The sequence below is a fragment of the Podarcis muralis genome, chromosome 8 (assembly GCF_964188315.1).
Source record: "Podarcis muralis chromosome 8, rPodMur119.hap1.1, whole genome shotgun sequence".
NCBI lineage: Eukaryota > Metazoa > Chordata > Lepidosauria > Squamata > Lacertidae > Podarcis > Podarcis muralis.
The window spans coordinates 48,755,747-48,782,199 of NC_135662.1; the positions used below are offsets into that span (position 1 = coordinate 48,755,747).

General features: G+C 41.7%; 2 protein-coding genes and 1 long non-coding RNA gene across 10 annotated transcripts in view; 2 read left to right on the forward strand and 1 right to left on the reverse strand.

The window, feature by feature from the left end:
• The first annotated feature begins 2,795 nt into the window (after positions 1-2,795).
• Positions 2,796-17,206, forward strand: NDUFV2 (NADH:ubiquinone oxidoreductase core subunit V2). Of its 2 annotated transcripts, XM_028737349.2 has the most exons (8): positions 2,796-2,993; positions 6,066-6,131; positions 8,675-8,737; positions 8,819-8,935; positions 10,145-10,313; positions 11,687-11,796; positions 13,146-13,222; positions 16,971-17,206. In XM_028737349.2, exons 1-8 carry the CDS (start codon positions 2,811-2,813, stop codon positions 17,062-17,064), a joined length of 879 nt encoding a protein of 292 aa, XP_028593182.2. In that variant the 5' UTR covers positions 2,796-2,810; the 3' UTR covers positions 17,065-17,206. The 2 variants fall into 2 exon arrangements, with proteins under 2 accessions (XP_028593182.2, XP_028593183.2); XM_028737350.2 differs by lacking the exon at positions 6,066-6,131.
• LOC144328717 (uncharacterized) lies at positions 9,978-21,071 on the reverse strand. 2 transcript variants are annotated; one of them, XR_013393956.1, is made up of 2 exons: positions 20,937-21,071; positions 9,978-12,106 (listed from the first exon to the last, which is right to left on the reverse strand). It is a non-coding gene; the product is annotated as an uncharacterized LOC144328717 (long non-coding RNA). The 2 variants fall into 2 exon arrangements; XR_013393955.1 differs by having other exon boundaries at positions 9,978-12,222; positions 20,937-21,020.
• A 3-nt stretch (positions 21,072-21,074) lies between these two features.
• Positions 21,075-26,453, forward strand: part of ANKRD12 (ankyrin repeat domain 12) — a 51,804-nt gene continuing 46,425 nt past the window's right edge. For 4 of the 6 annotated variants that reach the window (XM_077933156.1, XM_028737342.2, XM_077933159.1 and 1 more), the window contains exon 1: positions 21,386-21,592. The gene's annotated coding sequence lies outside the window, so the exon portion shown is untranslated. Of the gene's footprint in view, positions 21,175-21,385; positions 21,593-26,453 lie in introns of those variants that run through there. The other 2 variants (XM_077933158.1, XM_028737343.2) reach the window with 1 other exon arrangement.

Genomic DNA, 26,453 nt, shown 5'->3' on the forward strand with positions numbered 1-26,453 from the left:
GATCAAAATCTATACAAATATATGAGTGAGTATTTGAATCTCTGATGCTCAAGGGTTTATTGTCAGAACTCTATGAACAGGACTGTATGGAGAATTAATCATGTATGCTGTAAGAGAGTAAGAGAAATCTTTTATATATCCAGGAGGTGGCAGCAAGTAACAGCACTATTTTGAATGTTTTCCGGACCTAGAACAAAGCACTCCTCCTCCATCAGAAAATAGAAAACCATTTTAATCTTCTATTAGAGGATACATAATGCTGCTGGAATTTTTCTTATCTATTCATGAAGGGACAGTGGGAAACTCAGTTTTAGTTAATTCCCACAAAAAAGCTGATGTACTTGATCAGTTACTTGGGTCACAGAGGAGCTTTGTTTGTTATTCTTGTAAGTGGATTTACAACCTGTGTTTCACACCTCTTAATGCCTTTGCCTCTGTCACTCCAATGTCACTGTCTCTTTCGGCAATGGCGAAATCATGTGATCTATATGGTTTGGGCTGGGTGTTCATCAGTATGCGGATGATACCCAGCTCTACCTCTCTTTCAAATCAGAACCAGTGAAGGCGGTGAAGGTCCTGTGTGAGTGTCTGGAGGCGGTTGGAGGATAGATGGCAGCTAACAGATTGAGGTTGAATCCTGACAAGACAGAAAGAAGTACAATGATACCTCAGGTTACATACACTTCAGGTTACATATGCTTCGGGTTACAAACTCCGCTAACCCAGAAATGGTACCTTGGGTTAAGAACTTTGCTTCAGGATGAGAACAGAAATAGTGCTCCGGTGGCACGCCGGCAGCAGGAGGCCGCATTAGCTGAAGTGGTGCTTCAGGTTAAGAACAGTTTCATGGAAGAGAACGGACCTCCGGAACGAATTAAGTTCTTAACCTGAGGTACCACTGTACTGTTTTGGGGTGACAGGAGGCAGGCAGGTGTGGAGGACTCCCTGGTGCTGAATGGGGCAACTGTGCCCCTGAAGGACCAGGTGCGCAGTCTGGGAGTCATTTTGGACTCACAGCTGTCCATGGAGGCGCAGGTCAATTCTGTGTCCAGGGCAGCTGTTTATCAGCTCCATCTGGTATGCAGGCTGAGACCCTAACTGCCTGCGGACTGTCTCGCCAGAGTGGTGCATGCTCTAGTTATCTCTCGCTTGGACTACTACAATGCGCTCTATGTGAGGCTACCTTTGAAGGTGATCCGGAAACTACAACTAATCCAGAATGTGGCAGCTAGACTGGTGACTGGGAGCGGCCACCGAGACCATATAACACCAGTCTTGAAAGACCTACATTGGCTCCCAGTACGTTTCCGAGCACAATTCAAAGTGTTGGTGCTGACCTTTAAAGCCCTAAACGGCCTCGGTCCAGTATACCTGAAGGAGCGTCTCCACCCCCATCGTTCTGCCCGGACACTGAGGTCCAGTGCTGAGGGCCTTCTGGCGGTTCCCTTGCTGCGAGAAGCCAAGTTACAGGGAAGCAGACAGAGGCCTTTTTGGTAGTGGTACCTGCCCTGTGGAATGCCCTCCCACCAGATGTCAAAGAGAAAAACAACTACCAGACTTTTAGAAGACACCTGAAGGCAGCCTTGTTTAGGAAAGCTTTTAATGTTTAATATGTTATTGTATTTTAATATTCTGTTGGAAGCTGCCCAGAGTGGCTGGGGAAACCCAGACAGATGGGCGGGGTATAAATAATAAATTATTATTATTATTATTAGCTAAATTCTGGTCTTGATAGTCTACACTTTTTCTAAATTAAAAAGTAGAAGCATATATCCATGCCAGTAACTGTCAAAGTACACCCTGCTGGTGCCAGCTGAGTGACAAGGCCCCTCTAACTGCTGTAAAGTTTTTTTTGGAATTCATGTGGTTTTCAGAGGAAACAGAGAAAAAACAGGATGAATAGCAATGGATTTAAATTCCAGAAACGGGATATATATACAAGCAGCTTTTAACAGTAACAACTGATAATGGTGGTAAGCACCACATTTTATACATGGCATATGATGAGATGGTTCTTCGCTGCAAGTAACAGCCACCCACAGCCAGATGCTGCATAGTAGCACCCATTAAAGAATGGTGGTGCCAGAGCATGGTGTGGAAATTATGGAATAGGGACAGGAGATAAACTGCATGTTGCATGACCAGATGAAAAGAAAGACAGAACTCCTGTTCATTTCCACAGCCTAAGTATGTGACAAAACTCACAACAGCTCTAGGTGAGACCTAGAACTGAATCAACCTTATCTTGGAGAGGGCAGAGATACAATGACTTTTTCAGCAATATAGTAGAGTACATATTCTTTTTAATGGGCACTGCTTTGAAGGCAAGCCATTATTAATTTTAGGGCTGGCCCACCCATGAAGCAAGGTGAGGCGACAGCCTCAGGTGGCAGGATCAGATCCACAGGAGCAGCAGATCTGTCCTCCAAGGAATGCATCACCTGCTTTCTGCTGCTGCCACAGTGACACCAACAGCTGTGATGCGCTCCTTGGAGGCACAGCATACAATATACTGTATACAGCAACATAAAATAAAACAGAATAAAATCTGACATGATGACATCTATCATGAAAACTAAGAACCATCGGGTTCGAAAGACCTGGACAAATAAATACATTTACACCTGTGGTCTAAATATAGCTAGTTTTGAAGTTTGGCACATTCTGGCTTTAAAAACACGTTTTTCCATTAGCATTCCATAACGCGATCGGGCTGCCTTTCGAAACCCATCGCCTCTCTATTTTCCTCCTCCTCGTCCTCGTCTGGACGCGCGTCCACAATCCCCGGCAGGCGGCGGGGTCGCGCGCGCATGCGCAGTTCAGCCTGCGGCTCGCACTTCGACTGCGTGCGCGGCGCCGAGCGCGTAGCCCCAGCAGCGTCTCCTCAAGAAGAAGTTTTTCATTTGTCTGCCGGCAGCGGCGGCGGCGAGGAGCCGCGGCTGAGCGCCGCCATGTTGCTGTCCGCTCCTTTTCGGGCCGCCTTCGCGCGTTCGGTAAGGAGGGCAGTGGGGCTGAGGGAAACGCCGCTTCCTGCAGCGCGCTGGTCGGGCGTCCCCGGCAGTGTAGGTGGAGGGCAGTAGCGGCCAAGGGCATGGAGGCGGCCCTCGCCTTCCTCGGGTGGAAGGGGAAAGGGAGGAGCTTGATTCGGTTTCTGCCCCGCTCCCGACGAGCCTAGCAGCCTCTGCGGCGGAGACGCGGAGATGGCGGGAAGGGTGGACAAGGGCTGGGCGAAGGGTTTGGTCGGGAGCGGGGTTGCTTTACGGTCCATGCTTTGCTGGGAATAAGCCTTATAAAAGAAAGGAGGAGAGGGAATGGGCTGCGGACCGGGGGGGAGGCAGGTAGATGGGAAAGGACAAATGCCACCGTCGTCGTCTTCACCTCCTGAATGCCACCCTCTTTTTTTTTTTTTTTTTTTGGAATGGCTGTTCTTCAGCAGGAGCGACCGTAAGGGTTGCGTTACACATTTTTCGCGTGTAACGTGAAGTTAGGTCTTGGGAACGTTCAAACTACTGCAAGGGACAGCGTTAGACCAAACTCCTAATCCTGTCAAATCTTGATAAAGTTGTGGATAGAGAATTGGAAGCGCAGGTTGGGTGAGCATATGAGCTCTTTTATCTGCTGGGCCTTTGCACTTGGTTTTGGAGCCTCACAAGTGGTGGGATCCTAGGAAGCACTTTCAATCGATTCCGGCTTTAGATAGATTCCGTGGCAGGCCCCATTTAAACATGTAGGTCTGTATCTGTCATGCCTGTTTCATCACCGGCACTACCCTCCTTGTTGTCTGTTTACTTGCCCAGACCTTGTGCTGCGCTGCTTTATCGTTGCTGCTTTTTCCCTCTGACCACAGACAAAGGCTGCTCAACAGACCAGCAACACAAGCCCTGGGTGAGCCCAATGATGGCAGGAGTCCTGTGTTATACCTAAGAGATAGCTAGTGAATAGGAAGCACAGTGACTGGAATTGGTATTCCATAGCAGGGGCTACTGCTGAGATGAACAGCATAAAATCTAAGATAACTTGGACTGTTGTATCACTTTGGTTTTTAAGTACCGTAAATACATGTTTTTGACAGGTGGGTGATGAAAGAAGAGGACAATGTGTATTTCTTAGCATGGAAAAGGAGTTCCCTAATTGCAGGCAAAAAGGGATCGGAAACAGTTATAGAAATTACCACAATAACATTAAGACAGTTGCAAGATTGATGAATTTCTAGTGCATTTTGAATATATTTTTTATTAAAGGAACAGTCTCATTCCTTTTTAAAGAGTTACTTTAAATAGTAGAGTTTGCATACAACTTTATTGAGCTGTTTTCATGAAGCATATTAATAGTTGTATGTGCATACAAATTTCTGTATATAAATGAATAATATAGGTCAGTCAGTAGAGCAGGAAACTCTTAATCCCAGGGTTGTGAGTTTGAGCCCCACATTCGGCGAAAGATTCCTGCATTGCAGGTTGGACACTAGATGATCCCCATGGCCCCTTCCAACACTACAATTCTAGGATTCTACTTTAATAAGAAAACATTCCATTTAATTTAAAATTAAAATTTGTTTTTGGCACCAGTCACATAAGAATCCTGATGTATCAGATCAAAGGCTTGTCTAGTTCAGCATCCTTTTCCCCACAATGGACAGCCAAAGGGCAATGGAAAGCAGGACACCAAGGCAATAGCCCTCGCTAACAAGTGGTATTCAGAGGCATATTGTCTCTGAACTTGGCATATAGCCATCATAACTAGTAGCCATTGATAGTCTTATCTCAATCATTTGTCTAATTCCCTTTTAAAGTAATTAAATTGGAGTTAACATGTCACTACATCATGTGGTAGTGAATACCATAGTTTGAACTATGTGCTGTTTGAATAATTAATTTCTAAAAACAGTAGTTTTTAGATGAGCAACAGATTCTGGTGCCCCTGCAGAAAAAAAATGGATTGCCTAACTATTTGTTTCTAAACACTTGTGGTTTTTTTACCTCCTACAACTAAAGTTTGTGGGAGGCAGGGTTGGAATACGGATGTGGCTATTTTTAGTCCATGTTTGTCATCCCTTCTCTAAAGTTAGGCAGCAGTTTAGGGAAGTGTTCTGATGTTATCTCACAGCGATGCACCATGCTGTTCAAATGCATATAACTGCTGTTCCTTCTCTTTTGTAAACTTGAAAAGGTATATCAACACACACCTGAATTCTTGCAGCAGTGTGCTACCAGACTATTTCTCAAGACAACCACTAGGAGAGAGTATATGGTGGCAAATAGGTATTCCAAGATAAATGCAGGTTCATTTTGGTTGCTTAGCCAGAAGCCTGTAGATAGCTTCTCATTAAGTTCTATGTTTTGGCAATAGCTATACAGTAATGGGCACTGATAATCTGTTTGTTCATATTAGTTATTGTACATTTGCTTCATTATCTTTGCATGGTAAAATTGCCTCTTGCCCAAGACCTGCCCAAGCATATACTGTACTTCTTTTCCTGTTTCCTTCTCTATGACCTCTTAGCACATTGATTTGCAATGTTTTCCTACTACTGCACTTTATTTGGGTATTGTTTATAGCAATTTCAGTGATTCAAGTAATGTGCCTTCTTTAGTGCTGCAGCACACTTTGGTAGTTTTCTATGAAGCAGACCACTTAGTTGTTAGATAAGCATGCTGTTAGATCAGAATTACTGAAGGATTCCAATCAAGTATATTGGTGTGAGACAGTGGATTAATATAATGGCTGAGGGCGATAAAGCTTCGAAAACTGATGCACAAGCAAACTTTACTGTGGTTTTGTAGTTCCGGTGGAAAAGAAGTATTTGAGTCGGTTCTCATAGGAGGGTCACAGGCAGGCTAAAATCATGCCCATCATCATCTTTTGCTCTGAGCTTCCAGTTGGTACCGCCATCATGAATTATATAAGTTGTTTAGGAGCAGAAGGGATGGGCAGACACAAAACTTTTTTCAGGTGGGTTAAATATTGGTTTCGCTGGTATTCCCTGCTTTTTTTAAATGTGGTACTGTATATGTAAGATGTAACTTTAAAACAGATGCTTACCTTCTATAAAATGTGCTTTGTAGGTGGCACAGATTCGCTCTCTTCATGCAACAGCTGTACGCAATGGTGGTGGTGGAGCTTTGTTTGTGGTAAGCAATTTGTATGTACAACTAAAGCAGATGTAACTGAAAATTGAGAAATGTGGTTTTTATTGTCTTTTTTATCACTTGTCCTCCACAGTAATATCACAATCCATTTTTCTCAGCAAATGTAAGACTACATTGATAATATCTCTCCTTTTTATATTAATGAAGATGAGATTTTATGGAGAGAGAATGTATTTGAGTAACTCCATATGAGTTCAAAAGCTTTAATTATTTCTGTTTATTTGGGTGTTGGAATAATGTATCTGTTCTGCAGTAATGGTGGTACTGTTAACCTGGAAGTTAACCTATTTCAGCAGGAAGTTTTCGTGGGTCATAATTGTAACTTTGATACCGTTGTTGCTTTATAGATTGTACAAACTGGTGCTTCTATTTGGCTTTATTTCAAAGACTTGTATCTACATTTTCACTTAACTGTACAGTAGAACCTCTACTTAAAACCGCCTCCACTCGCAGACATTCCGAGTTGCGACCGCGGGAAACCTGGAAATAACCAGTGGGTTTGCTGCCGTTTCCGCATGCGCAGGGGCTATTGCCATTCGCAGATGCAAAGGAGCGGCAATTGCCATTTGCACATGCGCAGAAGCGGGTGATCGCTGCCCGCGCCTGCGCACAACGGCACCTCTCCCAATGACCCGTTTCACCATAAGGATGGGCCTCCGGAATGGATTGTGGTCGTGAGTAGAAGTTCTACTGTAACTGGAACCTGTAAATAGACAGGCAAGAGAAATTTGGCATGAAGGCAGCAAAAGAGTTATCACAACATTAACCCCACTCGGTAGGGTATGATGAAATGTCAGTAAGGCTTGATAAATTTTGCCCATGTTATATGACTTTACAACACTTCTGATGTTAAGTCCTGCTGTCTAGCTTAATGGTGGAGCACATGCCTTGTATGCAAAAATGTCCCAGGTTCAACCCCCTTGACATTTACAGGTAGGATCAGGAAAGACTCCTTGCTGAAGCCTTTGAGAGCTACTGCCACTCAGCATAGACAATACTGAGACAGTTCGACTGAATAAAAGGCATCTTCCCCTAATATAGATGACCTGCTGACATAAAGACAAAATGTGCAGTGGGGAAAACTACACAATAGGGGGCCATGGGTCTAAATGTGCCTATATATATATATATATATATATATATATATATATATGCTCAGAAAAATAACATGAACCATTCTTTATGATACATGACTCCTCTATGTGTACCTATATTGCAATACATAATTATACCCTCTGTAGCTCTTTTGTATTCTCAAGCAGAAATTATTGCTTTTAATTTTTATCAGGCACTTAGCTACTTGAACGTATTTAGTGCTTTTTTTCCTTTACTTGAGATGTAATTATTATTTATGTATATAATGCCATCAATATGCATAACACTTTACAGAGCACAAAAGTACTGGTCCCTGTCTCTGAGGAGCTTAACTAAACTTCTGTACAGGGAAAACAAAGACGATGGGGAGGGAAAAGAAGGCAGCAGTAAACACACAGAATGGTGAAGCTGGAGGGGCAAACGTCATGGGCAGGGATATATTGCATATAGTGGAGAGATGAGAAGGGGAAAGACATTTGAAGGTAAGAGCAAGGTGTATGTTCTGAATGTGGGAACTAAGTAAAAACCAGTGAGGGGATTTAGGGAGGAGTGTCTCACAATCAGAGCAGCAACAGAAGTGAACAATTTTGGCAGGAGAGTGCTGGAAAAGAAATGAGAAGGCAAAATTGAGAAGACCAGCAAGGAGAAGATTGCGCTATTCTATATGAGAGATGATTAGGGTATGAACCAGTGTCTTTGCCAAGGGGACAAAGAAGAAGGGCTGTGGAGGGAGTTGAGTAGGAAAGAAAAAGGCAACATTACAGGAATAAGCGGCATGCTCTAGGAGTTCAAAGATGGAAGGTGGTAGGTAGTTGGAGAGTGGATCAAGGGATGTTTTTTTTCAAGAAAAGGTGCACTGTAGCAGTTTCAACCTGCCTGTACTTCATACTATGTTTCATGCTAGGAGATATTCTGGCTGACCCGTTTGGTATTAACTTGGCTTGGGGACTATGAAATAGTAAAGTGATAGTTAAATTTTGACTAATCAGCTGACTGTTGTACAATCCCTACAGTTTGCATTGCGTTTTTATTTTTGCAATCCTTAAAGCAAAATACACCAATGTTGATACTAGTGGAATTTACCTATAATACTTATACAGGGTTGAAGCTCTAACTCCCTAAAGTGTTAGTCTTTTAAAAAAGCTTTTTTCATATTGTGTTGAGTCTATGATTAAACTGCAGGGAACAATATTTTATTTCAGTCTGTTTGAAATAGGCTGACCAGATGTATAGGAGAAAGCAGCTCCTGTATCTGTTGAACAGAAGATTTTTTTTTTTGCAGATGCATCTTTTCATACTTGCACGAGAAGCTGTGTTTGTACAAAATACCATCTTCTACATAACTATTAAGGTAGAATAGTCTTGTTTTTGCTGCATCTGACATATGTGTTCTAAATATGTGTAATTGTTTCATTATTTTGTTTGTACAGCACAGAGATACTCCTGAAAACAACCCAAATACTCAATTTGATTTCACACCTGAAAACTATAAGGTATGTCATGATACTTGATAGGCTGTATCTTTACAGAAAACTGATTTTTTTTGCTATTGTAATGCTTATTTTCTTTAACAGCGAATAGAGGCAATAGTAAGCAACTATCCAGAGGGACACAAATCTGGAGCAGTGATGTCAGTCCTGGATCTAGCCCAAAGACAGCATGGATGGCTACCTATATCAGCGATGAATAAGGTACTTCATTATTTCAGGAGGCAGACCCTCCATGGTTAAGATAATTTCAAACACATTCTTAGATATAATGATTAACAAAAAGATATGGCAGAGTTTGAGAAGCTTATATTGAAGTTCATCAATTATTGTTAAATTATGATGCAGAGGAACAGGTCAAGGAATACATTCTCAAGTGGGCTCAGAATATTGGTGAAAATGTTCTGATGAAAGTGTAGGAAAAACTTCGGCTATTGGTTTGTAAGTTTTTGTTAAATATGGGAACAAGCAAGAACCGTTTTACAGTCATACCTCGGGATAAATACGCTTCAGGTTGAGCGCCTTCGGGTTGCGCTCCACGGCAACCCGGAAGTAACAGGAGCGTGTTACTTCCAGGTTTCACTGCTCATGCATGAGCAGACGGTTTTTTTGCATATGAATCATGGATAATGCTGTTCATAATAGTTGGTTAGTCTTGTACAAAATGTAAAGCACATTATGTGAAAGAAGCTATACCAGTGTAAGTAGTAGTAGTTATTAAAGGCTTTACTGTCTATACTATGGATTTTTAATAAAGTTGTGTCATGAAGAAATCTTCTAAAAGACTTCTGTATCTGAATAAAAGTGCACTGACTGTTCCTATCCGACTACGTTGCTGATGTACTATATGCAGGTCAAGGGTAGTGCACTCATAGGTATACTAAAAGACAGAATAGGACAACAGGGATGTGGTTTTTTTGGTGCTGCTTTGAATTATGTGGTAGAACATTTTCTAGTCTGTAAATAGTTTTGATAGCCTGTAAAATGGTTTTGAATAGTCTCAAATCTAGCACTTTAAAATATTTATTGATAATTTCTACCAGTGAGTTCATGGGATTAAATCATGGCCTGTGGATCTACTATTGTTGTTGGATTCAAATTCCATCATTCGTACCCCAAAGGTTCTCCTAGCTGGGGCTGATGGTAACTATAGTCCGGGTCATGGACTATATTAACAATAACACCTTGTTAATAATTATTAACAATAAACCTTGTTAATAATCAATCTTAGAAGAACAAACGCTTGAAAAAAATGCACATTTACTATCACATTTTGTGGAAAAAAATTGTTGGTTAAGAAATACAAGGATTCATATCATCGCTGGCATTATAATTGCTTTTTAAAGTGTTGGTGTTAGTTGAAACTGCTCATTTTATGTCCTGAAAAAATAAAGCAGTCTTTTATTGTTACAGGTTGCTGAGATTCTAGACATACCTCCCATGAGAGTTTATGAAGTAGCAACCTTTTATACAATGTATAACCGTAAACCCGTTGGGAAATACCATATTCAGATCTGCACCACTACGCCTTGCATGCTGTGTGACTCGGATAGCATATTAGAAGCCATTCAGAAGAAGCTTGGTAGGATATATAGCTTACTTCTCTTATGTGGGGTTCTTCATTTACATTGTACTACCTTTTACAGAGGATTTGGTAAGGCTCCAGAACATTTTTAATGTATAGGCATTTTCTCTGCTACTACACCTTTTTCTTCCTGGAAATGAAAGTAAAGAAAGTGTTTGGAATCAATCTAAAATGTGAAAACCTCATCACTTCAAATAATAGTGTTTTAAAGATACTGAAAACACTTTAAATGAGAGCATAGGAGCAGGCCTGCTTAACAGCAGTGATAATTATCTGCATAACCGTAAGCCCACATTACAACTAGAAATTGTATGCCCTTCTCTTCTGGGGACTTCAGTCTGTTCTGAATAACAGGTTATACAGTATATACAACTTGAAGTTTCAGGAAATGCTGAAAAAAGGAGGTAAACATAAAAATTAAGGGAGCCTAATGTTTTCAACATCCCCTCTCCTAATTTGCTTTAAAATGGCTGTGGCTGTTTTAATGCTATAGTTTCTATAGCTTGGATCTTTGTCCAGGTCTGATCAGACATCATCTCTCTCTCTACCACACCTTGGTCAGTAACCTTTTGAATGTTATGAGACAAGTACAACCTTTATGGATCTGTTCAACAACGGAGAGAAACATTAAGTTTTCACATCCTGACACTTCACAAAATATATTACAGTGGTGGGGGTGTATCTGTCATCCTGGCAGGATGCCACTGCCACACAGGCATTCATATAATGCAGCCAACTGCTTTCAGTTTTATAAGGTCTAAAACAGCTATAATTTTAAATATTAGTCCTTATTCAACAGTGCATGCACTATAAAACTAGATTCTCCGGCCTGCTCTAACAGCCAGATCTTTATAGTCCTGTAAGTTTGAATGCAACCCCTTCTGCTAGATCAGGCTGGGAATCACACAGAGAGCACCTGTTTGCACACGATTCCCAACTCAACTAAACAGACACAATCTATGCATTTTGTCCTTGTTTATATTTAAGGAAATCACTATGAAAATTTACTGTTTGAGATTACAGACATAAATACATCATTTTATTTGTGTTCCTCCTTTCCATAGTTCAAAGCATGCTCAAGGCGGCTTACAACATGAAAAAATACATAATTACAAACAACAAAAGTAGTCATAAACAATAAACATACAACAAAATTAAACAATTTCCTCATAAATCCTAATAAGATCTAAAACAAAGATATTTTTAAAAATATAAATAACAGCAACAACCTCCCCCTAAACAATACCCCAGCCCAAGAGTCTGTTCAGCAGCCTCAGCTTTTGTAGCTGGAGTCAGTCAGGGTCTCCCAGAGTGAGTGGGAAAAGGCCTGCAAGGTTCTAATGCTGCTTTGTTTTTGCTTATGTCCCTAGGTATAAAAGTTGGAGAAACAACACCTGATAAACTCTTCACTCTGATTGAAGTGGAATGTTTGGGGGCTTGCGTAAATGCGCCAATGGTACAAATAAATGATAACTATTATGTAAGTACAAGTGGGTCCCTCCAACAAAAGGTTGCAGTGTATCCATGGAGTGCATTTGTTGTCTGATCCTGTGGCTTTAGGGGAGATGAATACACAAACACTAGCATCAAAAAAGTAGTCTCTTCCTTGACTTGACTCCAACCTTAATATAAAGTGCAGCTGCTCTGCATGCAAGTTAATAGAACACAAACCTTCCTCTCTGCAAGGTGGTCTGAAGTAGCAGTTCATGCAGAGTGGCCTTTTCTTCCTCCTGAGAAGTATGGAGAATTTTTGACTGGTAATATGAATCGACTTCAGCCCCACCTCTGACCTGCAATATTAATAGTTGTATATGGCAGAGCTGTCATAAGCTTCTCTCTCTCTCAGCACAGCCCCCAACCTGCAACAACCTTGTAGGGTTGTTGTAAAATCTTTTATCAGCCCAATCTGCAATGAGAGAAATGGGTATCACTGCAGGTTTGCACACACTATTTGCTTCATCCCAATCCTCAAACCTGCACTAGAGTGTAATATCTCTGAACAACGCTGAAGTGTAATAACCACTTGAGCTTGATTTGCGGCATACAGTATGACTTTATTGCAGGGTTGTCATAAGCCCCTCTCTCTTAGCCACAACTTATTCTGTCCTGTACTACTGGGACACTTAACTAGGTTTGCTTTGGAATTTGCACAGCAAAATAGCCCCCAAAATTGTAACAAAATATTTGCATTAAAATAACTAGGGAGCTCCTGTTCTGATATCCTGGAAGAGGACAATGCTAACAGGTTAACTCATTTCATCCCCCCTCCCTCCCCCAAACACACACTTTTGTTTCCCCACCAGATACTGAGTGTGCTCAGTCCTCAATGAGCTGTTAGAAGAGGGGTTGTCCTATACCCCCCCCTTTAAAGTGTACTTCTGCAATACCTCTTGGTGTTTACCATCTGAGTTTACTATTCAGAGTAACCATATATAACCCAATGTAATCAAACTATGTTTATCCAGTTTAACTTATCCTGTTTTTTCTTTATTTTAATAGTACTAAAAGTTGTTTCATCACATAAATAATTAAGTGGATTGTTAATTTTTTTTATTGGAAATGAGCTAGATTTGAACCAGTTTGTATTCCGTGATTGCTGTGTGATAGTAGTGTATTGCTGTGAGCATTTGTTCCCATAACCATATTGACAAATTGTAGGATCTACTAGACAGCAGGACACCTGCCCCACTTAAAAGCTATAATTATGCCTACATTTTTTCAAGTGTTAATAGAATTACCACAGAGTGATACTTTTAGTCCCAAAAAAATGCTATCATACTTTTTTTAAATGTCTGAAAATGTTTACATTTTCCTTATTTCACATTTCAGGAAGATCTGACAACAAAAGACATAGAAGACATAATTGATGAACTAAAAGCTGGAAAAGTTCCAAAACCTGGACCAAGGTATTTTATTATTTTGTACCATTTAATAAATACTAAGGAAAATTGGGAACAGTAACATCATATGTAATTAGCATTACATACATACAACAACACAAGAGACGACTCTACACATGGACATCACCAGATGGGCAGCATCGAAATCAGATTGATTATATTCTCTGCAGCCAAAGATGGAGAAGCTCTATACAGTCAGCAAAAACAAGACCTGGAGCTGACTGTGGCTCAGATCATCAGCTTCTTATAGCAAAATTCAAGCTTAAACTGAAGAAAGTAGGAAAAACCACTGGGCCGGTAAGATACAATCTAAGTCAAATCCCTTATGAATACACAGTGGAAGTGAGGAACAGGTTTAAGGATTTAGATTTGGTGGACAGAGTGCCTGAAGAACTATGGATGGAGGCTCGTAACATTGTACAGGAGGCAGCAATGAAAACCATCCCAATGAAAAGGAAATGCAAGAAAGCAAAGTGGCTGTCCAACGAGGCCTTACAAATAGCGGAGGAGAGAAGGCAAGCAAAATGCGAGGGAGATAGTGAAAGATACAGGAAATTGAATGCAGATTTCCAAAGAATAGCAAGGAGAGACAAGAAGGCCTTCTTAAACGAGCAATGCAAACAAATAGAGGAAAACAACAGAATGGGAAGAACCAGAGATCTGTTCAAGAAAATTGGAGATATGAAAGGAACATTTCGTACAAAGATTACCATAATAAAGGACAAAAGTGGTAAGGACCTAACAGAAGCAGAAGACATCAAGAAGAGGTGGCAAGAATACACAGAGGAATTATACCAGAAAGATATGGATGTCTCGTACACCCCAGGTAGTGTGGTTGCTGACCTTGAGCCAGACATCCTGGAGAGTGAAGTCAAATGGGCCTTAGAAAGCACTGCAAATAACAAGGCCAGTGGAAGTGATGGTATTCCAGCTGAATTATTTAAAATTTTAAAAGATGATGCTGTTAAGGTGCTACACTCAATATGCCAGCAAATTTGGAAAACTCAGCAGTGGCCAGAAGATTGGAGAAGATCAGTCTACATCCCAATCCCAAAGAAGGGCAGTGCCAAAGAATGCTCCAACTACCGCACAATTGCACTCATCTCACACGCTAGCAAGGTTATGCTTAAAATTCTACAAGGAAGGCTCAAGCAGTATGTGGATCGAGAACTCCCAGAAGTGCAAGCTGGATTTCGAAGAGGCAGAGGAACCAGAGACCAAATTGCAAACATGCGCTGGATTATGGAGAAAGCTAGAGAGTTCCAGAAAGACATCTACTTCTGCTTCATTGACTATGCAAAAGCCTTTGACTGTGTCGACCACAGCAAACTATGGCAAGTTCTTAAAGAAATGGGAGTGCCTGATCACCTCATCTGTCTCCTGAGAAATCTCTATGTGGGACAAGAAGCTACAGTTAGAACTGGATATGGAACAACTGATTGGTTCAAAATTGGGAAAGGAGTACGACAAGGCTGTATTTTGTCTCCCTGCTTATTTAATTTATATGCAGAATACATCATGCGAAAGGCTGGGCTGGATGAATCCCAAGCTGGAATTAAGATTGCCGGAAGAAATATCAACAACCTCAGATATGCAGATGACACAACCTTGATGGCAGAAAGTGAGGAGGAATTAAAGAACCTTTTAATGAGGGTGAAAGAGGAGAGCGCAAAATATGGTCTGAAGCTCAACATCAAAAAAACGAAGATCATGGCCACTGGTCCCATCACCTCCTGGCAAATAGAAGGGGAAGAAATGGAGGCAGTGAGAGATTTTACTTTCTTGGGCTCCATGATCACTGCAGATGGTGACAGCAGCCATGAAATTAAAAGACGCCTCCTTCTTGGGAGAAGGGCAATGACAGGCCTAGACAGCATCTTGAGAAGTAGAGACGTCACCTTGCCAACAAAGGTCCGTATAGTTAAAGCCATGGTTTTCCCAGTAGTGATGTATGGAAGTGAGAGCTGGACCATAAAGAAGGCTGATCGCCGAAGAATTGATGCTTTTGAATTGTGGTGCTGGAGAAGACTCTTGAGAGTCCCATGGACTGCAAGAAGATCAAACGTATCCATTCTTAAGGAAATCAGCCCTGAGTGCTCACTGGAAGGACAGATCGTGAAGCTGAGGCTCCAGTACTTTGGCCACCTCATGAGAAGAGAAGACTCCCTGAAGAAGACACTGATGCTGGGAAAGATGGAGGGCACAAGGAGAAGGGGGCGACAGAGGACGAGATGGTTGGATAGTGTTTTCGAGGTCACCAGCATGAGTCTGACCAAACTGCGGGAAGTAGTGGAGGACAGAGGTGCCTGGCGTGCTCTGGTCCATGGGGTCACGAAGAGTCGGACACGACTAAACGACTAAACAACAACAACAACAACTCTTTCCACAGCAAGTTGCAACCATATCTATAGATACGGGAAACCAAATATAAACCTTTATTCCAATGATGCTTCAAGTTTATACACTTTAAGGGTCTGTGTAATAGTTGCCCAAACATTTCATTGAAATAGCTGAATTCACAGCAGTATTGAGTCTTGACCAAACTTCAGAAAGATGGGATTGCTTCTAAATTTAATTGTGTGTTTATTCAAGTGTTTATTTGACAGGCTTACATCTTCACTTCTTTACATTTCTTATGCCCAGTCAGGATGCTCAAGCTAGTTTTACACTGCATAGATTTCAGCTCAAGTGCCTTCAGTGGCTATACAGCACTCTAAATAAATCTGATTCACTGATTTGTGGCAATCATTTTGCAAGTTATTGTCAAACTGTGATGCTCTCAGACATGAAATTATTAATTTTTATTTTTGAGAAACAGTATTTGCCGCCTCTCTTTCTTTTGTAATTTGATTGTATGCTTGCTACAGAGGAAGAATGTTATGCCAGTGAGGTACAGTGCTAGACTAAGACCAGAGAGAACCAGATTCAAATCTCTGCTCAGCCATGTCGCTCACAGGAAGACTGGGCTGGTCCCATATATGCTTAACTTATTTCAGTGGGTTGCTGTGAGACTAATATGGGGGTCCTCAGAAAAAGGGCAGGATAAAAATGTAATAAACACACAGTAATTTAACAGGGACGCGGGTGGCACTGTGGGTAAAACATCAGCGCCTAGGACTTGTCGATCGCATGGTCGGCGGTTCGAATCCCTGCGGCGGGGTGCGCTCCCGTCGTTTGGCCCCATCGCCTGCCAACCTAGCAGTTCGAAAGCACCCCGGGTGCAAGTAGATAAATAGGGACCGCTTACCAGTGGGAAGGTAAACGGCGTTCCGTGTGCTGCGCTGGCTCGCCAGATGCAGCTTGTCACGCTGGCCACGTGACCCGGAAGTGTCTGCGGACAGTGCTGGCTCCCGGCCTCTAGAGTGAGATGAGCGCACAACCCTAGAGTCTGTCAAGACTGGCCCGTACGGGCAGGGGTACCTTTACCTTTACCTTTATTAATTTAACAACTGAGGGTTTTTTGCTAACATTCAGCTTGTAAAATTCAACCTACGTCTTTGGTTTACAAGACACAGCCTGATCCTATTCTCAGATGTAAGCCCAACTTACTTCAGTGGAGCTACAACTGTTCTTAGAAAGTAGCATGCATACATTGGCTTTTGAACTTGTTTTTAAGCTTGCGACTAGGTTCATGTTTTCACAAATATCCAGAACTAAAGAGGTTTGAAGAAAATGAGTCTGACTTCTGTTTACCCTTGAAGATGAGTAGTGCAATTGATGTAATGCCTAAGTTAATTGCTCTCTCTTTTTGCAGGAGTGGGCGCTTCTCTTGTGAGCCAGCTGGTGGTCTCACTTCTCTGACAGAACCACCCAAGGGACCTGGTTTTGGAGTTCGGCCAGACCTTTAAGACTATTGGTCTAGCTGTAAGGAACTACTTCAGAAAATAAAATCTGAACTGCATACAGATGAAAACATGAGTTCAGTTGCTTACAGCCTGGTATAATAATTTTACTTTAATATAGTTACCTGAGATTAAAATTCAAGTTTTATTGTTTATATTTATTAATTTTGTTATAGGCAAATGGAAAATGCAAGAGTCATCCCCAAACCAGGGCTATTCTAACCCAAGTAACACAACACTTTATATCAATTTTACATAAATTTGAAATTAAAATAAGAACAAAATAAAGTCTCTTTAAAAAGCTTTTATTTAATATATATATATATTAGATACACAAATTATATAAATCTAACAAGCAGTCCAAAAAAATTGAGTAGAAAGGGGGGTGGGGAAAATATTATATTAACAGAGACCAAACTGCTGTGCAAGTGGAATGTATACATAGCTAACCTGTGGCCCTCCAGGTATTGTTGAACTTCTACTCTCATCAGCCACAGCCAGCAAAAGCCAGTTTCAGGGGTAATACAAGTTGTAATCCAGCAGCATCCAGAGGGCCACAATTACCCATCCCTGGCCTTAATAGTCAAAGATAGTTGCACCAGATAGACGTTTCAGGTACCCACACAGTGTAGGTGATTTTGAAGATATGACTTATCCACTGGGTACACTGAAGGGACAGATGTTTTCAATGCCATATAATTAATCTCAGGGCTACTAATGCAAAGACCTGTGAATTTAACACAGAATACTGTGTTTAAGGTGTGTGCTTTACAATGTCCTAAAATAATCTGAATGCAAATTATAATGGAACAAGGGCAAGATTAAACCTAGTTTCTATTTATTGCAAACTGTAATTTTGGGATATCCTCGTAACGTATGAACAGCACTAATGTGTTTGACAGCACTAGCATTCATATAATTCACTATATCCAATTTGGCAGAATTTAGCAAGATACCAATGTAAATGCAGTTTATTCTATTGAATAAGCATTGAATATTGGTTTTGTGTTGCTGATCTAACAAAAAACTTAAGTTTCATATAAGAACTTACAAATTCTTAAACTCCATAAAGACAAAAATAAGCCCTAAGCCAGAGTTTGCATATTTTCACTTACAGTATACAAATTGGGAATCTTTCTAATCCCTGTAGATTAGACTCCTTCGATTCCTTGCCAGTCTTCACATTAAGTTACTTAAATCTGGTCAGGGTCTATTGTTTAGGTATTCATAACATCTCTCTACTTGTGGTACACTAATTAGATGGCTTAACATGATGTGCAGACCATTCCGTCTCAGCGTAGAAGGTAGATTTTATCCTTACTTCCTGGTCTTTGATTATATTAAAATTGTTTTGCTAAGAAGTATACTTAGGGACATGGGTGGGGCTGTGGTCTAAACCACAGAGCCTAGGGCTTGCCGATCAGAAGGTCGGCGGTTTGAATCCCCGTGACGGGGTGAGCTCCCGTTGTTCGGTCCCAGCTCCTGCCCACCTAGCAGTTCGAAAGGACGTCAAGTGCAAGTAGATAAATAGGTACTGCTCTGGTGGGAAGGTAAACGGCGTTTCTGTGCGCTGCTCTGGTTCATGAGAAGTGGCTTAGTCATACTAGCCACATGACCCGGAAACTGTCTACGGACAAAACGCCAGCTCCGTCAGCCTATAGAGCGAGGTGAGCACGCAACCCGAGTCGTCTGCAACTGGACCTTACAGTCAGGGGTACCTTTACCTATACTTCAGAACAGTGAGCTGTGAGTTATCAGGCTGTCAAAGGGGGATGTTTAATGTAAGAAACCAGAACTCAGATAGGGTAATATACTGCGTAATCTGAAGCAGATTTTAATGTAAGCTCCTCAAAGTAAAATATTTTGAAATGACTACATTACCATTCCGCCTTTCCTCTCCAAACGTCATTCATGAAGTTCACTTACATGTAGTGAAAAAAACAAAAAAAGTAAGTTTTAACTTTAAATGTGTATGTTATGCAGCTAAACCTACTTAAATTACTAGATACACAGTGTACTCTTAAACTAGAATTGCAATCTACGGAGAGAAGTTAGGAGATTATCTTTAGATTCATGATTGCTTCTGCACAATCCTCCCAAAATTTATTTTTAAAGCATCTAAAAGCTGGTCTTGTGAGGTTAGACAGATGTTTCTATTCCTTACAGCAACTGTATTTAATCATGTTTTAGCAGTGGCTGTCACTAACTTGATGGGGGGAAGTCCAGGACTTAAAACTCTGATATGTATTTGGCATGCGTGGATGGAAAAGCTATAACCAGTTAATTGCTTTTCCAACCAAGTATCACCTTTAATAAACTTTTAATTTAGAACTTTTAATATGTTTTAATTTCTGATTTTCACAAATCAAATGGAAATTGGAAATTGCACCTACTATGAACTGCAGAATGTCGATCCCAGAATTTTATGCTTCTGGACATGTGTCTTATTGTTGATGCCTTTTATGGGTTTATGCAGTATCAAAGGTCTGTGAAACTGGGCCTGTGCTTATGACAACATCTGTATGTTTGCGAACAGTAGCCTTCTAGTATCCTGACGACAATGCACAGTATCCAGTTTGCTTTATAAAACTTCTTATGGCAAATTTCTTAGCCTGGTTCAAAATGAACTTGAATATATGAATGTTAAACCAAAGCATAGTCTCAAAAAGCTAAATCCAATTCTTATGGTCAATTAACCACACCCACTCTGCTTTGTAAATATTGCAAAAATTATTTTTTAAAATAATAAGAATATAAGACTGTTGCATCAGACTAAAGCCCTATGTAGTCCAGCTCTGTGTTCACATATTGTTGAGCAGACAAGCCCACAATGCATAACCTGAGTGCTACAGCTTTCTCCTCACCTGCAAGTCCCTGCAAATGCCTATTAAAAGGCATGCTGCCTTTTGACAGTGGAGGTAGTACATAGCCATTGAACCTAGTCCTTGATAGCTTCATCACCCATGAATTTATCCAGATCTGTTAACTCCCATCAGGGTGCTGAGCTAAAGCTAACAAACCCCAGTGTGAGTCTACTTACATAGAACACAAAGTCTAGTACTATGCGTGACAGCTTTCGGTGGTTAATGATAGAACCTTACATTATTTTAACAAGCCTTGAGCTACAAACTCTTATGAAAAGCCACAAACTCATTCGTCCAGCTGCTTGGCAGTAGTTCTGAGAAGACATCTTGACGAGATCAGGCTCTTGTCACACGAGTTTCTAGGTGTCTGCGTGTAGGACGTGAAGGGGACTACTCTAGAACGCTCTATATCATATTTAAAGCTGATCTAGTATTTTATCAAGTTTGTGCCTCAAATGCGTATAATTGTACCACTAGTTCAAGTTCCCAGCTATTTTTCCTAGTCAGAACCAGTGACGTGAATAGTACTACAAGTACTACGCGCTACCCTGCTATACTAAGCTAATGCCAACTATCCACTCTCAACCGGTTTTCGTTTCCAACGCGGAGCTACCTCGTCATATCGCTTACCGAGACCACACATCACAGCGGCTGCACGCTCTGCAGTGGTGGGGAGGCTAATTCAGTTCTCGTGCAACGTGAACCGGTGCTCTTTGCAGAAGCCCTTGTTCCCCACGCGTTAGCCCCGTGAGACTGTAGTCCTCACAGGGGAGCAAAGCCCTGCGTCCTGCTGCCCCCCCCCAACCTCCGCGCTTTTATTAGGATGCGGTTGAGCCACACACACACCAGCCGCGCATGCGCGTTCGATGTTTATGAAAACTCACTGCGCCACCGCCGCCGGAAAGCCCTTCCCTGGGGAAGGGAGTGACCTGTAGGAGTGGCTCCGGGGCGAAGATGCCTCCGTTCGCATTCGGCCCAAGCGAGGAAGCCTAGCCCGCGCGTTCCTTCTCTTACTCGTAGCCTGCCTCTTCGGACCACCGCCGCTGGTATTTCCAGAAAGTTCCAGCAGCGCCACCCGAGAAAGAAAACTAGACGACGGGTGCGCATGCGCATCAGGCACTCGCTTTCTGTCTCCGCCCTCTAACCGTGTCAGGGCCCGTTATTCCTTTTATTTTCTCCCTTACATCTGCGTGGTACACTAGGGTGGAAGTAGCATTTCTTATGTGGAATGCCGAGGAATTCTGACAAGAGGGTGATTATGACGTTGGCCCTTACTCTCGTGCCCTCTAAATCCTCCCCCCCCCTTTCTCTTTAACGCTCACGGCGGCGGCGCGTGCCTACCCGTTTCTGGTGCCCTTCTGCAGGTCACGTGATCGGCGCTCCAGCCAATCCGCGTGGAAAGTCACAAACCGACATTCTGACGGGCTTGAAAAGCGGAGGGGGTGGGGGGAGAGCGAGCGAGAGGGGCAAGGGAAAGGGGAGCGACTGAGCTGAGGGGAGGGGGCGAGAGGAGAGAAGGGGTGTCGTCAAAACCTGACTCTTGCCGTGGCTTTCGGAGCGGGGTTGAGACTCCAGGCGCCGCTGACCGGCAGGGGGTGGCTGCGGAATTCGGATCTTCTTTAAAGGACGGCGCTTCTTGTAAAGAGCCGCCTCCCTTCCGCTGAGAGAAGGTAAGGAGAGGAAACCACCAGTATCTCCACCGCAGACTCCGCGGGGAGGGGGGGGAGGCGGGGAGGGAAGGAGCAACGGCAGTTACGCGAGTGACACCCCCTTTGTAGGACACCCCCACCTTGTAGGTCACCCCCTTTACAGGTGAGGGTGGCAAGGAGACACTAAAGAAGAAAACAACTGCTCTAGAAACGGCTTGGCGCCGCTCTGAAATCCCCCCTCTTCCTTTCCTGGTGTCATATATGTACGTGCGTGTCTGTCAAAACTCCCTCCTTTCTGCAAATGGGGCTCTCTTTATGCAGCCTATTCTGTGGCGGAGGTGAGTGTATAGAATATATATGTGCCCCTTTCAGTGGGTGTGGGTGGGTGGGTGTGCGCGCAAGCGCGCGCACGAGCGCAAGGCAGCCCACCCTAGTCTGTAGCACCCCCTGAACCTCCCCTGTGAGGCGGGAGGGAGCCGCGGTTCGTATAGAAGTGAGGTGGGCTTCTTTTTGCTGCTGCCTGTTCCTGCCCTGCTTGCTTTGGGTGTACATTTAAAAAGCAGAGAGAGAGAGCGAGAACACTCCCCCTTTCTTGCGCTGCCTTTCCTCGTAATGGAGGTACTGCAACCTCTTTGCCTACATGGAACACGCACGAGCCCTTTCTGAGGAGATCTCCTGACACACCTTCCTTCGGTGCGTCGTCGTGCCTTCCTTCCTCCCTCGCCGCTCCCCCCCCCCCGACCCGCTTTCTAATACTGTGCACGAGGACTGTCAGCCCGAAGAAGGGGCTCTTTCCATCCGGCAGCCCTCTGGCTCCCTCGATCCCAGCCTGTCACTGTTGTTGCTGCAGCTGGAGCCATGGCTGCCGCTGCTGTCACTGCTTCTCCCTCCTTGTGGGGCTGTTTCTCTGATACGTGGTTTCTCTCGTATTCCCCGCCCCGCGCTGAGGCTTATATTTTTGTGAGTGAGGGCAGGATAATCGCGTTCAGTAATAATAATAATGCTGATAGGACTGAGTTCTTTTGGTCTGCAGCATTGTCAGCCCTTTCTAAAGGGAAGAGGCAGTGGTGAGCGTGTCTGTGTGTGTGTGTGTGTGTGTGTGTGTGTGTGTGTGTGTGTGTTAGCGCGCGCCAGCCTTTGCGTGTGTTTCGACAGGCTGCTAGGGGGAGAGAAAGCAACAACGAACGTGCAGTAAGTAATTTCTTTTTCAAAAAAATGGTGCTTCTGGAGCGTAAAGGAAATGCTATTGCCAGTATCATTCTGGTGGCTCATGTTTAAAATTCGTAGAGCAGATGACAGATCTTTTTTTAAAAAAGGTTAGGCTAGTGCAACATGTGTGTAATTCGCTGGGATCATTGAACTTTATGCTTTAAGTTTAGGATACAGCCTCCTGTGCTGAAGATTTTTAGTGCTGTGTCTTTGTTAACTTTTGACACTGCTATTCCTGCTTCAATGTTTGAAAATGAAGAGCATAAAAGCCACAGTAGTATTAGTAAGTGTATATTGTATTGAGAGCTTGAAGAGTTTGACTTGGGTGCTGTGTGGCCTTGGACAATCTCTTACCCTAGTAGGTACAGTACAAGGGATGAGTGTCTGGTCCAGCTTCTTCTGTCCACGTGCTACTTTATACCACACATACAATTATTACTGGATGCCACATGCAGAAAATAGGTGTAGGTGTGTGTAGCAAATGTTTCATAATTTAAACTGCAATTTAGTATTTTTTTAAAAAGCATAGGCCTCATGCAAGTGAACCAGGATAAATGCTACGAGGGGAGAGCTACCCTTGGTAGCCTCCCATGTTTCCTAGCTTTCCAAGCTTGGACAATATTTTTTCTGTAGTCAAATGCAGCAAGCAGGTAGTTCCTGAGCATGAAGCAAAATACACTCACAGAGAAGGGGGATTCCTTGTATGTAGATCTATGTCACTTAGAACCACCAATTATGGTAACCTCTGGTGATCATAAAGGAGGCAGAGCTGCCCAGATATAAAGTCTTGGCTCAAAGTCTATTTAAAAATATACAGACCATTACTTTCTTCACCTTCTGGTCACCATTCTGAACTCATCATTGAAAACATTATAAATGTTAGTTGCGTCCATAGTTAGAATTTACTTAAATTTCCCCGCATGTTTTACTAGCCTTATTGAATCTAGCTATAGAAAATATTCAAATTCCTTCTCAAGACACCTTGTTTCTATCTGACCCAGTTTTCTTAACCTTTCTAACATGTTTGCCTGTCCTGTGATGTGCTGTGCTCTTGCTCTTATTTGAACCTGTTCAAATAAGCCTTCCCCTGAATGACTGACCAAAGTTGAATATAGTTCAAAATTATGGCTCCCTGACACCATATAATGTGGCATTAATACTCTGCAGTTTTTTCTAAAAACAAAGACCTACACGTGTAATATGTCCAGTCATTTAATGTCCTTTGTTTATGGATGCACTGTATCTGTTGCTCATCTGAAGCCTTGTTCACTTACTGACTTTTTTCTTTGAACCTTTTGAGAATTTCATATTCTGGATGATTGAAGAAACCTTTAGAGGCTAGCATGTGAAAAGTAGAAATTTAAGTTCTAGAATTGGCTTCCAATTAAAATTAGACAAGTGTTTCATTTTCTTGCTTTTAGCCAGCTACTGAAAATGTATATATTTAATAGGGCATTCCCCTTAAAGTGTGACTCAGCCATTTTATAATGTATACTGAATTTGTGCAATTTGATGTTTTTAAGATTTGTTTTTACATTGATGTGTGTACTATATGTTCTTTTTTATACCTTTATTGTAGAGTGCTTAAGAAACATTTGTTGGGAAGTGGTTTATAAATTCTTAAAGTAAGCAAATAAAAAAATAAGTCTAAGGAGAATTATACTGTGACACAAACTTTTTTTGTATTTTTAAAAAATAACTTGGCCATTTAAAAAAATCATTATCTTGAATAGTTGTAACATTTAAATATTATTTGTGTAATTTTATATTCAGTTAAAGGTGTGTGTTTGTGTGTGTGTGTGTGTGTGTGTGAGAGAGAGAGAGAGAGAGAGAGAGATGGAAATGATTGCACGCCCACTTTTTCCAGTTCCATTGTTTTGGTGCCTAATGATTTTCTGGATCAGTCAAAAGACGACCAGTTTTTGGAATGAACTTCTATATCTGGATCTAGAAATTCCATTATCTTGGAATTCTGTATAGCTACACCAGCTTCCTAGTGATTACCTCATCCCCAGTGTGATATAAATCATCAAGAAAATGTCTTATTCAATCTTTCATATAAATAAAATCTCCCCTTTGGAAATTGAGATATTTTCTCCATGCCTGTAACTCGCTGCTGTGATAATCAGATCTCTGACATTCTAGGGGTATAATCTGGAACTTCTGATCAAGCAATTCATGTGCAATGTGTAAAGAAAATATTTAGATCCCTGTGTGGTTCTCTCTTTATGCCTACAAGGATATTAAGCAAGATTGTTCACTTTTTCAGGATGGACAAAAAACTTATTGTTAAAAATGATACTGCTAAATTTATTTATTTATTTAAGTTATTTATATACTGCTTAATCATTAATATTTCTAAGTGGTGTACATAAAAATAAATTATGTATACATTTAACATATTTTGGTTGGTGTTAGATACCATCTGTAAAACATCTTTATCAAATTTTCTTTTATTGCCTCACAAATAAAAGCTTCCATACCAGGCGCAAGTCTAGCCCCACATTGAACACGTTGCAGTAGTCTAGTCTTAAGCTTGCCAATGCATGAATCACTACAGCCAGGCTATCCTTGTCCAATAATGGCCATAGTTGGTGTACCAGCTGCAGCTGGTGAAAGGCACTCATAACAGCCAGTGCTGCCTGAGCCCTGAGTGACAAAGATGGATCTAGGAGAACTCCCAGACTGTGCACCCATTTTTCCAGACAGTTACTCCATCCAGGGCAGGCAAATGACCATTCTCCCAGACACTGAAACCACCCACCCACTGTGCTTCCTATAATTTTCTTTAACCTGAATATATGACTCTTTAAAAAAATGGAGTTAATTTTATTTGTTTTATTTCACAGCCTTTTTATATTGCTAAACCTTTAAGTGGTTTACAGAAATAAACAAAACTAACAACAAATGACAGTTTTAAAACGGTTATTTAGAAACATTAAAATAATAATAATAATAATAATAATAATAATAATAATAATAATAATAATACCCTGCCCTCCCCAGCCAAGACCGGGCTCAGGGTGGCTAACAACCGATATAAAAACAAATTGATTGAAATACAACTTAAAAAACAAGATTAAAATACAGCATTAAAACATTAAAATGCAGCCTCATTTCAATGGAAACAAAAATCAAAAACATTTTTTTTTTGGATGAAAACGTCAAGTCTTCACCAAGGCTAACTATCCAGACTGGTCCTACATGGGCCAGAAAAAAGCCAGGGAAGTCCCTAAATAGGAGTTCCATCACAGGAGGAGAAAGGAAAGAAGAAAGAAGGGAAGGGAATCAAATTGATTCCAAGCCAAAGGCCAGGCAGAAGAAAAATAATTGAACAAAACTATTAAAACACATATCAGCTTTCTATATGTCTGGATAGGTTTGCCTAAACTAAGCAGGCGCCAAAAAGAAGTACAAGTAAACAGGGAGTTCCAGAATGTATATTCTGCCACCCTAAAATATTGATTTCTTACAAGTGTAGAATGAGTGTTATGTAACTGTCAGTTCCACAGATCAAAGTGGTTGAGTGGCTATACAGTGGTACCTCAGGTTAAGTACTTAATTCGTTCCGGAGGTCCGTTCTTAACCTGAAACTGTTCTTAACCTGAAGCACCACTTTAGCTAATGGGGCCTCCCGCTGCTGCTGCCACGCCGCCGGAGCACAATTTCTGTT